General features: G+C 43.5%; 1 protein-coding gene across 3 annotated transcripts in view; it reads left to right on the top strand.

Moving 5' to 3' along the window:
* The window catches only part of GNAO1 (G protein subunit alpha o1), a 298,793-nt gene that overhangs the window by 239,479 nt on the left and 46,056 nt on the right, over positions 1–13,258 (top strand). For 2 of the 3 annotated variants that reach the window (XM_037877921.2, XM_037877920.2), the window contains exons 5-6: positions 1,350–1,478; positions 3,096–3,225. In XM_037877921.2, the coding sequence (XP_037733849.1) occupies positions 1,350–1,478; positions 3,096–3,225 (259 nt within the window). Of the gene's footprint in view, positions 1–1,349; positions 1,479–3,095; positions 3,226–11,373; positions 11,528–13,258 lie in introns of all 3 variants that reach the window. The other variant, XM_037877922.2, reaches the window with a different exon arrangement.

The raw sequence follows: 13,258 nt of genomic DNA, 5'->3' as shown, positions 1-13,258 counted from the left end.
GAATCAGGCCCTACTATGCCTAGGCTTCAATGTGGATAACTACTAGAGCTGGTCCAAAAAAAAATTTTTTTTCTCAACTAGCCCAAATAATAAAGTGGACACGATAAAAATCTTTCCAACTGCTCATGGCAAGTAGCTTCCACTACCACAGTATTTGCATTGCTACCTATGGTAGATAACAGGAATACTACAAATACCTCAGGAACTATGATTAGGCAAAAATGTGAAATTGTAAAAAGTTTAATGGCAACCACTATCTACCTACCTCAAAGGGAACATTTTGCAGGCGTTGAGCTGGTTCCTAGATGAAATAACTATGCCAGGCCCATTCAGAGTCAGCAACTTCTCCCGCAGAAAAGCCAATCGTTTTGCTTCCAGCCTTCTTATTTCTAGGCATTGTTGCACACCGTTCTTTTTCACTGGATGAACGTATGTCAGGCTCAGTCCTGTAAGCTTGTGCCCAATTTGAAGCACATGAGCAGCTTCATTGATTTTAAATGGATTACTCAGGTGGTCTGCATGTGCTTAAGTGCTTTGCTGGTGGATTGGACCAGGGTTGATCAGCCCCTCGCAGGATCCAGCACTTAGTGAATAGTATTTATACCTATGCCGTATAAAATGAAGCCACCGGCAGCGACATGAGGCAAAATTTTCAAGCTTTGGTGTTGAAATTAAGCACCTAAATAAAAGGTATTTGAAAATCTGGTATTTAATTCCCTGGTCTAAGCCTTAGACTTCTGTATATGCGCTTTGTGCCTGTCTTCTCTCTTCCCCCACCTTTCACCTATCATTATTATTTATATTACAGGAGTACCCACAATGGGTTAGGTGCTGTAAAGATACAGGAGAGGACATTTGCAAAAATCTTACCATTTGGAAAAAAAAAGGAAAAACAGTATTCTACAGTAATGGACCAAAACTCTGCAATGTAGGAGAGCTTTACTATAGTCTTCTGGACGATAGTTTGAAAATGCTGTGACATTTTCGAAAAAGCTTTTTGGAAACTCTTTAGGGCATTTTTTGGGGGGATGGGGGGGTTGTGTAGAGTGCCAAGCACAGTCAGATCCTGATCACCACTAGATGCTACTGCAGTACAAATAGAAAATAACAAAAATACACATTTCACAGATTGGAATCCCTTTATCAAGAATCCTATCAAGCAGAACCTGATCATTTCATTTCCTGCTTCCAGTTTAGTGTGAGATCTTGTACTTGAGCCAGTGGGTTTGGGCTTTTTTCAAGAGAGGATTTTTTTTTTCCCTTAACCAAAAGTACAAAGAGCACTGAAAAATTAGACTGACAACAATTAATGTGTTTCTTACTCTCCTGTGATTTTTTTCCTTTTATAGCTACCTAGACAGCTTAGATCGAATCGGAGCTCCAGACTACCAGCCAACAGAGCAGGATATACTTCGAACCAGGGTCAAAACAACCGGCATTGTAGAAACCCATTTCACATTCAAAAACCTCCACTTCAGGTAAGTTTGATGTGAATCCACTGTTATATTGTCAGGCAGTGCAAATATCAGCATTGTATGACTGCAACCATATTACCTTGGCCAAAAGTTCTCCCACAGTATGCTTGTCTGACTAGCTGCTATCCTCCACCCTAGAGGTGGCTGCATTTCTGTGGGTAGTAGCATATGTAAAATGGTTTGTAACTGAAGCAGAGTACACTCACCACAGACGTACCCACTCATGGCTGGGTATGGCATGGCAGTTCTGTCCTCTGTAGCACCCCCTTCTCACAGCTGCTCCAGTCCTGGTGGGGAGGGTGATCCCTCCTTGTGACTCAGCCCTCAAGCTGGGTCACACTTCAGTTCCTACCTTTCCAGGGTAACAGAGTCCAGCAAGAAAACATCTGGTCCCTCCATCCATTATGCTGACTTCGATTTTGTGCCCAGTGATCCATACATCCTTGTCTTAGGGCTTTCTGTAGTCCATATCCCCTTCCTGGGGGCTGGTAGGGGAACCCAGTTCTACCCACTACACTGGGTTCCAGTCCAGGAACCTAGGACAGGCAGTCAAGGTTCATGCCACGCAATTCCTTACTGCCACGTCCCTGGGCTTCTTACTGCCAAGCCTTGTCCTGGGCTCTCCTCACCCTGCAAGAGCTTTCCTGTTCCCTCAAGGTCTCTTCACACCCAGTTCCCAGGACAGGGACAGCAGAGTTTCTCCCTTCAGCCTCTTTCTGTTCCAAACTTCCTCTGTGTATAGCACCACCCAGCCCTTCCCCAGCTGGGTTTCATCAGTAACTAGCCCTGGCCCACCCTCCAGGTGCAACCAGGTGGATTAATTGGCCTCTCTGGCCCACATTAATCTTTTCATCACCTGCGTGGGGTAGGCACCAAGGCACTACTTGCCTTGGTTCAGAAAAAAAATCCCTGATGGGCAGGTTGTTCTACATTTGCCCATGATGGGGTTCCTTGCCCCTTCCTCTGAACCCTCTGGCTCTTGCCTGTGCTGGAGACATGACACAAGAACAAACAGACTCTGCTCCAGTCTGGAATGGCATATGGGAAAAACATTCGGCCATTTGTTGTCCACATGAGAGAGTCACATGTAGGCAACTAGAAACTCCACACGCTGACGCTCATGGAGTTTGCCAGTAATTGTACTCTCGAGTGCAGGGCGGACGGAGGTTTCTAAGACACACACACACACACACACACACACACACACACACACACACACACACACACAATAAATTAGACTGGGAGTTCAGCCTCTTAAAGCCACAGATCCCCTAAGATACATGCAGATTGCTAGGGCTCTCTGGAAACCAAGAGCTGTCCTCAGAGAGGCCCCTTGCCCATGCACGGTCAACAAATCCCCCACAGCACCCAAGCCCCTGGACAATCGTCAGGAGCTATGCTGTCATGGGTTCCCCTAACCGCCGCTGCCCGTAGAACTCCTCCTTGGGGACAGCGGGGTTCCAAACCTCAGAGAAGGAAGAAGTGAGAGTCACTGCAGACTCTGTTGTCCTGTGCTAGGAGCCCTTCAGGGATGAGTACTTAGAAATACAAAAGGGATTACTAATATTTTCCCTTTGTTAATAAAGAATAAATGAAGAGACGTCCCTGTTTCATGCACAGGCTGTTCGATGTGGGAGGGCAGAGGTCAGAACGTAAGAAATGGATCCATTGCTTTGAGGACGTCACAGCGATCATTTTTTGTGTCGCGCTGAGTGGTTACGATCAGGTGCTCCATGAAGACGAAACCACGGTGAGTGCTTACGGGGCGACACAGGTCCCGACACCTCATCACTGGCCTATTGCATAGCCTGCCGTTGCTCAGGGATCAACTCACGCTCATTGGCTTGTACCAAATCAATGGAATTTTGTTAATCATACGTCTTCCCTTGATTCTGAAATCGTGTGCAGATCCTTTCTTCCCCTAACCCTTGGAAATTAAGTCTTCCATTGCCCAGGGTGGAGTTAACCAAGGTAACAATTTCTTGCTCTGATTAAGTTATAATGTTTTCTTTTCTCTCAAGTTGATCAGTGCAAAATGCCATGGGACATAAAGAGGATCCTGAACCCAGAGAGTAGAGTGATAAGCAATGAATAGGTGCTTTTGAAAACAAACTTAAGGAAATAAATAAACAGCACTTGGAACATCCAGATACACAAAGCTGTAGCAACCCCACAAATTCCTCAGGCGGATTCAAGCTATCAGGGTAACCTGCTTCTAAATGCAAAAGAAATTCATTTTCCCGGTTAAACGGGAACTGTTCAACTCTTGGGTGGAATTTGTTTTATGGGGGATGGGATTATCTCCTATACCTCCCCACTGTGATACTAGGCCTGAAATACTGCATGGAAATTGAAAATAAGAGATATCGGGATACACTAGCTGCCGGATGATTGTGTGGCACTCCCGTTAATCTGAATGTGTTAGAAGTGTGGGCAAATAAAGGGTGGGAGAACAGTCACTCGAACTTTTCACCAACTATACGGCATGCACTAAGAAAGATACCTGTGCATTTGGGGTGATGGAATGTCAATTACAGAAAAGGCAAGTCATTTTAGGAGTAACCAGGTATTGTCTTTTAAATGGAGTTGCACTTGCCCAGCATTGAAGAACCAAAAGTCAGAGCTTCCTAAATGTTCTGTGCATGCCCAATGTGCAACAATTCAATGGAGATGCTATTGTCACTGTTTCTGTAGGAGGCTCTAACGTTTATTCCCTCTTTCCTGTTTGTAAAGCATCAGAAGTTAGAATGGATAACATGGTGGGGAGGGACTCTAAGAGAGTTGGTAACTTGCAGGGAATAATGGATTCATGAAGAGACTTTTTGAGCACTGATATTTACATCTTCTAGGTCAGATTCATGAACTCTGGTAAAGAGGTCACCTGCTTGTTGAAATCCTACATTGCATTAGTTTAGGTTACATTGACACCAGAATTTAGTCTGATAGTAACATCCTCATATCCGCATCCCCCTAGATCTACAGATTCGGATTGAGATTCTGAATCACCGTACCGCACCACACTCCTCCAGAAAACATTTAGGATGCACCGGCTACTTTATAATATCTGTATTAACTAAGAACCCTTCCTATACATGTGTGTTCCACTTCCTATGTATCTATCCCAGTATCACAGATATTGGCTGGAATTTTCAAGGGCCTAAGGGAGTTAGGGGAAAGTCAATGGGAATTGGGCACCTAACTCTCAAAGCTTTTTGAAAATCCTGCCCATCAACTCTGTGATCAATTTTCTGTAATAACATTAGTGTCATCTGCTATGTAGATCTAAAATAATAGAGTACAGCAACTCTGTTGTGTGTGTTTGTGAACCACATGTCTCCATAGCTCCCAAGAGACACTCACCCACTGAGAAGGCGATGCCCCTTCTGGAATGGGAAATCTGCCAGTCACACGATGTGGAGGAGCATATGCAGGTTAGGAAGGACTCAATCTGCAAAAATGCCTAGGGTCTGAGGTGCAAAGGTGCTGATTACCGTCAGATGTCAGTTGAAGATGTGGATGCTCAGGACTTCTGTAAATGAGGTTTATGTTGTCTCTCATTAGGCACCAAAAAACTGAAGCTCCTGAAATTAGTGACCACTTTTTAGCGCTTTGGCCTTAACCTTGGTTTACCAAGGTCTATAAAATGTGGATAAAATTGATTTACAGGAGTGTTGTGAGGCTATATTACTTAATGTTTGTTGCTCCCCACACCATCCATGGTGACAGACACATCAATGACCTCTAACAGAGAACAGAAATACAACGATGATTCTCAATGGGAGCCTTACTAGTGTTGTATTAGGTCTTTAATTCAGACTGTGTTTTCTGAACCCCTGATGTAGGCAGAAACAGCAGCTTCTGTAACCCCAGTTGCACCACACTCTCTCCATTAAGAATATTAGTTTTGGATTAATTTGAGGTGCAGTTCTGGGATTTTTTTTCTATGTACACTTCATTTCACAAGTCACTCCCTGGTACTCTGGGCAACAGGAAAAAAGACATAGATTCTGATCATTTGACTGGACAGTTGTCAGTGCAAATTAAAGAGATAAGGTGGGTCAGGTAACATCTTTTACGAGCATCTGCTGGTGAAAGAGACAGGCTTGCGAGCTTCTACACAACTCTTCTTCAGGTCTTGGCAACCCTGCAAAGAAACTACAACACTGCAAAGTGCAAATTAAATGCAGATGATGCTCTTGTTTAGCCTAACTATACAAGTCCTGCTGAGTTAAAACACAAGTAGTGAAAAAAGAAAACAACAAATTCAGTATCCTTGGCCCTGCTACTTCCATAACTCAGATCTCCTATGCAAGTGGCATGCTGAAAACACAGCATCTACTGACAGTTTGACCTCAGTCAATTTCACCCCTACCATTCTGTCAGGAACAAATTCACCTACAGCTTTACTCACCACAATCTCCTTCCTTATAGTTCAGCTTTAAAACTAACTGTGTAAATGGCATCTCCTAGGTCAGGTGATTTAGCCCCTCTGTGCATCAGTCAGATCTGCTGCCTTTATTTACAAAAAGGAGCTTTTACTGTTTCATACTTGTTAGCACAAAGGCAACACAGTTAAGAAAGTAAGCTGGATTGTGTTCTTCTTTGCACATCACCTATAGAAACCCTTACTAAGTTCCCGTCACTTAAACCTGTGCAAAACCATTGAAGGCCCTGAGATTGCACAGATGTCACTAAGGGCAAAATCTTTATTACTGGTGATGATACATGAGAAAGAAAGAACCCAGCTTGTGTGTGAGGTCTTAAAACACGTTTGCAAAGATGGCACTTGAAAAAAATATTTGTTCCTTGTAAACTGAGCATAACATTGACAATAATCATGAGAACTCACCTCTCCATTTTATACTTTTCTGAATAAAACTGTACTTTACATGGACAAAATTATAGTTACAATACAAACAGTCTCTAATGAAGATCCTGGATTTCTCTCACTGGGCTCAAATGGGCAACCAGGCACTTAAAGCAGCAGCCCCTTGAGGTCTCTCTGTCAGTGAACTAGACATTACAGGCAGCTTCCAGTTTCAGGCCAATCCTATCAGATGAAGACTGAACCCAAGAAGTTTGTAGTGGCCAGTTCACTAGAGAGCCAACCCTTAAGCAACAAGTTAATTGTGGAACCTTGTCAAATAGGAATGGGCAAATGAGTGCAGATAAAATAAGAACTGATCCAAACCTTCCCCCTCAAAGTGAAACCTTGCTTGAAGTTCAGAAAAGTTGCTCATTTTTAATCTACTTGTCATGACCCTTGTTTTAAAACCATGCCACACTTATCTGTTGTCACAGCACCTAGCATGCGCTGTAGCATTTGAGACCACTGCTTTATAGTACTGTCGTAATTTTCGTAAGGGATGCCTCTCCACTTCTGTGTTTTCAGGGAGGAACAGTAAGAAATACATGAAAACCAGAAGAAAGGCTAGTCCTCCTGCATGTCTAGCTTAGCCTGAACTAATAATCTCATGAGAGAGTTTCTTCTCATGAGATTTCTAGACCTACATTCAAGTACCAATCCAGGCTTTGCATACGTAGCCAATCTGAACTTCCTGAATTCAGCCAGGCACTGCTACACTGCCAGCACATCCAAAGCCTTCCTCATCTGATGGTCCAACCCATGACCTGACTGTCATGCTCTACTCCCAGAGCAGAAGAATGAAATGTAGGAGTAGACACCCACAATGCAGTTGGAATTCCATTGGTTTCATACATATTCTATAGGTAGAGACAGCAAAGCAAAATGAAATGTTATGCCAAGTTTTCCCCTGAATCCTCCCATACACAGTTCACAGAAGCTTTCCTCCAGTGGTAAGATGGGTCTCACACAGCGGCCTACGGCAGGCAATATACATCTAATTAGTCCGTCATTAGGGCTGCTAGGTGCCACCACAGTACTGAATAAATAATAAAAGGGGGTAATACTCAGTTGCTAAGTGACTGAGCAGCTCCGTGGATGTCCTTGCACAGTCACGCTCTCAGTGTGGTAGTTCAGTGACTTTTTTTAGTCTACACAAGACAATGATATGAAAAAAAAACCCAAGGCCATATCCAAATCCCAGGTAACGGGTAGGGGAAAAACCCACTAGCAACATTCGTATACAACACTGGAATGGATCATAAGCAGGTGGGGATTTTTATTGCTCCCTATGACACTTTTTAAGACAATGGTGGCATGGGATCTACCATGTGAACCTATAATATCCTCTTCAGTTCTTTCTTGTACATGCTAGGTTAAAAAGGCAGATGCGCTTGGTACACTTTGCTGCCTCTGGAATTAAACTGTTTAGTTCCTCTGTATCTAGCTGGTATGTGAAGATACTGTTTGTGTCCTAGTTGCTGAATGTGTAACACACTCACACCTTCGTGCTGTTGACCTTAGCTATGCATTAGTGTTGGACCTTTAGAAACTGGCACTCACTGAATGAGGTGATTAATATGCTCTCCTGGCTATAAGTGTGCAAATTGCACCAGTCATCCATATGCTTAGAAGCAAAGAGCAAGTTCAAGGATCTTTGGCATCTGTAGAAAATATAACTAGAAGCTATACATTGGGGAGCAGAAGAAAAGTACTGATGCACAATAGTCCTGATCAGGATGGTAGCAGGATCAGAGAAGCAAATCACCTCCTCTTTGCCACCAGAGCACAAAAATAGGAAATATTAACTGCTGCATTTGAGAACTGCTGGCAGGAAACAAGGTGAGAGACACTAGAAGATTTTCTTTCCTTCCTGCTCCACCAAAAGGACCAAGCAAATGCATCTAGAAGTAGGCACAATGTGGTAAAAGAGGTGGAAATATTAAGAGGAGTCATACAGAGGGAAATGTCATGGTTTCCCAGCCCTATTTGCCCCAGTCATTACAACAGAAGCGGAGTTGAGACAGTGGGTGGAAAAGGAGAGCTCAGGGGAGTAGTGGCAGTATTCAGCCAGAAAACAGGTCTTAGATATTGTCGGGAGATGGCTGTCCCAAACCCAGAGGAGACAATAGACTAGCTTCATTCAGCCTGGGGACTCCAGGAGCAATGTCCAATCCTGGCACTCGAATTTGTAGGGTATAAAGGAATGTTTATTGCAAGTACTGTTTTCTACTGGGGTTTGCCATTTAATTGTTTCTGCTGTATGTACGTAATGGTGACGATTCAATGACATCAATTACTTACTCAAGGAAAGTGTTCCATTTCCCTCCAGATTTTGACGTAAATTTAAAGGGAAAAAGTCATCATGGGATTTTTGGAGCATGTTGGCTACAGTGGGAATATGACAGCACTAGCTAAAATGTCCACCGGATGAGAAGGCCTCTGCTCTGTTTAGAAACCAAGATTTCTGTGTTCACTATATATTACCTGATGTGCTTTGACTGCAGTACTGTATAAACGCTGCTGTTTTAACCTGTTCTGATTGTTCTTTAATTATTTTATAATTCTGAGATGATGAACAGAAGGGTAAGTATTATAAAAGTCCAAAATGTCTAGTCTCGGATTGTTCTTCATTCAGTCCCAGAAGCCGTGTTTACATCTTGCTGTGTATGCATCTTGTTTTAACAGTTAAGAATAGTAGAGAATGGCACAAATAATGTTCTGCGAGGGACTCTGGTTAAAAGTGACTCTGTGTATTTGTGTTCCTGCCCCTTTCCACCTTCCATCCTCTTCTTCCCCCCTCACAAAAGGGTCTTAGAAAGGCAAGAGTCATCTGAACAAAGTCCTTTCAGCTTTCTACAGCTTTATGATTTTGATTCCACCTCTGGCAAAGGGAAGCAGCGCTCTGTGTCTTATATACCCCACAGTAAAAAGAGAGGTATGAGCACCTGCACAGCACCGTACTCTCAGGTTACATTTTAAAAAGAAAAAGGAAACACGTGAGGGTTCATCCAGCTAAGAAAATGGGGTAGTTCTGTCCTTCTGTGCTATGTTGAATTATATGTAAGCAAACCTACCAACTCATTTACCGGTGGTCAAAAGGATGTTGACTGTTTTCTTGCAGCTTGCACCATTAAATTGCAAGATGCCTTCTTTCTAGCATCTTCGAGGATCCAGGAAAAACAATGGCGTCCAATAAATAAATTAATGATTAAGTGTGTAGCCACCTCTTCACCACACATCGTTACCATACAAGCTGGAGGGGAAAGCGAACCAATTTAATAGAAGCCAGAGCTTCTAATCAAAGCTACATGGTGTCAGTAAAACAGGAACGTTGCAGTTCTAGCACTTCATTTGATGCTACATCTGATCACCGGTTCAAATATTTCCCTGGTCCATGGAATCATTTGTATCTAAATAAAATGTTCAGTGATCATTAAAGGATGTCCAGCAATAAAAAGGAAAGTGCTAATAAATAAAACACTGGGGTCAACAGTGCAGCCTCAGCAAGAGTCGTAGACAAGCAGTGGCTGCTGAATAGGACCCACTGTACATGCGCTGTACAAGTCATTCTGTGTGGCTACATGCAGACGGGCTGTGCCACACCGATCACCGAAACAATTTAACAGATGAGATTATGTACGACTTTTGTATCTTGCCTATTTCCTGTGTTCACTGTACCAGCTGCTAGTCTTGTATGAGTGTTGGTGGACTGGGGGTGTGCTCTCTGAGGTGCTCCCAATGCCAAAAACCAAGCAAGTGGTCTGGTCTGTAACCTAATTTGCCTTTGATAATCCCATGACTCTTTGGGTGTGCTTCGTCCTCACTATGCCTGCTCTCTCTGCTATCCCGTTCCTGGTTGGGAGGTGGCCGCGCAACCGGCGTGCGCATTCCGGCTTCGGCCTCTCGCTCCAAACAGCACCAAGCCTCAGCACCTTCACAACTTTTCCTCGGCCGTCTGACCTTATCTAACCAAACAAAGGCCAAAAAATGAGATTTTGAGAGACCCACCAAATTTGGCAGGTATGAAGCTTCTCTTGAACCGAGAAAAATGAGTTAAGAGTTGAAAGCAGCAGGGGAACATGACACTACTGGTTGACTTTGCCGTGAGCTCCTTCCACCACCATAGACCACGTGGCGGACTTTGCAACTTCCTAACCAATACATTTAATTTCTTTTGTTTTATCTGTTTCTGTATCTTTTTGTCGTTGCATGACCTATAACTAAAAAGCTGCCTTCCCCCTGTGTGTGTATTTGAACGCGTGGTTCCTTTATTGGCAAACAAGCTAATGTTCTTCCTTGAGGCATGAGCTAACATCAACGGGCTAATCTGCTGACTTGTAGTTTGGTTGTTCTTAGGTACCTTCTGTATAGAGTTTTTCCCCCCTTTTTTTCTTATTTTCTTTTAAAATTTTTCTTTGCTAGACACTTTTTGTTGAGCCATCTTCCAAAGAAGCCCCCACTAAAAAAAAAAAAAAAAAAAAAAAAAGCAAACCCACTAAACAAAATAACAAAACAAGGCAAAGGTCACGGCAAGGTCAATAACAAGAAGAGGTCACCTTGCTGTCTGCTTCCAACTCTGGATTAATTCAAGGATCTCACCAGTCCTTGGTTAATGTATCCAACCAACTGTGTGCCATACACACACAACAATGAAGTGAAAAATTTTAACCAGAATATTTTAGAAAATCTGCATGACCTGCACCTACACATAGATCTGACCAAAGGGCAAAGTAGCTTCCCTCTACATGCATGGTGCATGATCATTTATATGAGCTGAAATCCTGTAAACTATACACTACGCAAAATAAACAGCTCTATGTAGTGAAATGCCCTTGTTACTAACTGTATGTCAAATATAGGGATTGCATCTGTGTATGTATACGTTCACCTGTATGTATACATAAATTTATTACATATACTGTAGTTTTTATTTTTTTCCCTCCTCGATTTAGTTATTTTAGATTTCCCTACATGTTGAACACCATGCGGTCACCGTCTTTAGCCTGATATGCTCTCTCCTTTATATTGCAGAACCGCATGCATGAATCATTGAAGCTGTTTGACAGCATCTGTAACAACAAATGGTTCACAGACACCTCCATCATCCTCTTTCTAAACAAGAAGGACATATTTGAGGAGAAAATTAAGAAATCTCCATTGACTATCTGCTTTCCGGAGTACACAGGTAATGAGAAACAAGGGTTCCTTTTTAAACCATGTGCACAACAATGCCCAGCAAAGAGACAGGTGGCTCAGGGTAATAGACTATGCAGCTTTTCAAATAGAGGTTGTTGGTTTTTAAGGTGCATCTCAGGCAATGATGATAAAGGCTCCAACCCTGCAACCCTTAGACAAAACTCCCATTGACGTCCAGCAGAAGTTTTCTTTGAATAAAGGCTGCAGAAACAGTCCCCAGCAGCTTCCATTGTCTGACAGCTGTTCAATGGCCCATGTAAAAGCTAAGTCCCTAGGGAACAAGTCATCACCGTCACTAAAATGACCACAATTGCCATTAGCTGACCTCTTGTTGGCAGTTTCAGAGGGAAGGTCAAGGCCTGAATGAGCATGGAGATGATACTCAGCTCCCGCCTCTTGAGGCTCATTGGTTGGGCAGTTTGGCAGAGGTTTGAAGAACCTGCGCTGTTTGTGAATAAATGGTCGTCTAACCCCTTGGGAATATGACACCTCTCGTGATCACCATGATGCCCCAGAAAAGACTCAACTGGCTTATTAACCAACAAATAAAAAAGTAATTACAGCTGGATAGACACACAGTGTAGAAGACACATGCCATGCCATCGACAAATAAAGCCAATGAGTCCATAGCACAAGGCCACTCCGTTTCCCCTGATTCAGATAGCCACCTCCATTTCCATATGCCAGGCATTACTAATTATACCCCCAATACCTGGCTCTTACAAAGTGCTTTTCATCAGGAGATTGTGTTATGCAGGAGGTCAGACTAGGTGATCTAATGGGCCCTTCTTGTCTTAAAGTCTACAAATCTCAAAGCACTTCACAAAGGAGGTCAGTATAATTGTCCCCAATTAACAGATAGGGAAACCGAGGCACAGAGCACTGAAGTGACTGCCCAAGGTCACTCAGCAGGCCAGCAGCAAGAATCAGTGCTAGTTCAGTGCTCTGTGCACTAGGCCACACTGCCTCCAGGTTGCTGCTGCAGTAGCCCACTGGTGAGTGTGTTACAGGTCCCCCTCTAACCCAGTCCTCAGAGGATGTGAATTGTTACAGCCACCAGTCACAGAGCTGGAGCTCTTTAGCTCAGCCCGTAGCAGATTGTCATTGGAGCTCTGGAGGTCCCCAGCGTCAGTCGGGGCAGTTGTCCTACTGATACTAAGTACTTTTGATGCAATGTGCTTAATATTAAATGAAGATGGGGACATTAGCGTACCCTGGAGATCAGCACGGAAGTGCTGCAACAGAACAGCATGCAGGAAACCCCTCTTGTGCCTGACTGCCCCACGTCTGGCCTGATGATGATGAGAACGCTTCCTCCTGCAATCTGCTGCTCCACTCCATATCTCACTGTCTTCCACAAACCTTCAGTCAAATTCCGAGCCGGCATCAAAATCAACGTTTACAGTCATGAATTAGTGAGTCCTGCTGGAGACATCCGGATGAATCAAGCTGACAGACAGAAAGGCAGGTCTCTTTGTCAGTCAGCGTGGTTGCAAACCGAGTATACCAAGAGCATCACAGTTCTGTGGCACACCAACAAATTACAAAACAGAGCTCCCCAGATCTGAGCACTTGATTCCCACTCTGAATGGGCAGAGAGGATCCCTCGTTCTTTCGCTGTGACAAACAGTAAATTAATATTGAGCTGATCCGCTCCCTTTGTGATTCAAGAGAAATTCTGCAGCTTACTCTTTCAGAGAAGGATCAGATATTTATTTGG

The sequence above is a fragment of the Chelonia mydas genome, chromosome 12, assembly GCF_015237465.2.
Source record: "Chelonia mydas isolate rCheMyd1 chromosome 12, rCheMyd1.pri.v2, whole genome shotgun sequence".
NCBI classification, from domain to species: Eukaryota; Metazoa; Chordata; order Testudines; family Cheloniidae; genus Chelonia; species Chelonia mydas.
The sequence above is the reverse complement of the archived record's forward strand: the minus strand, read 5'-3'. Positions and strand labels throughout refer to the sequence as shown.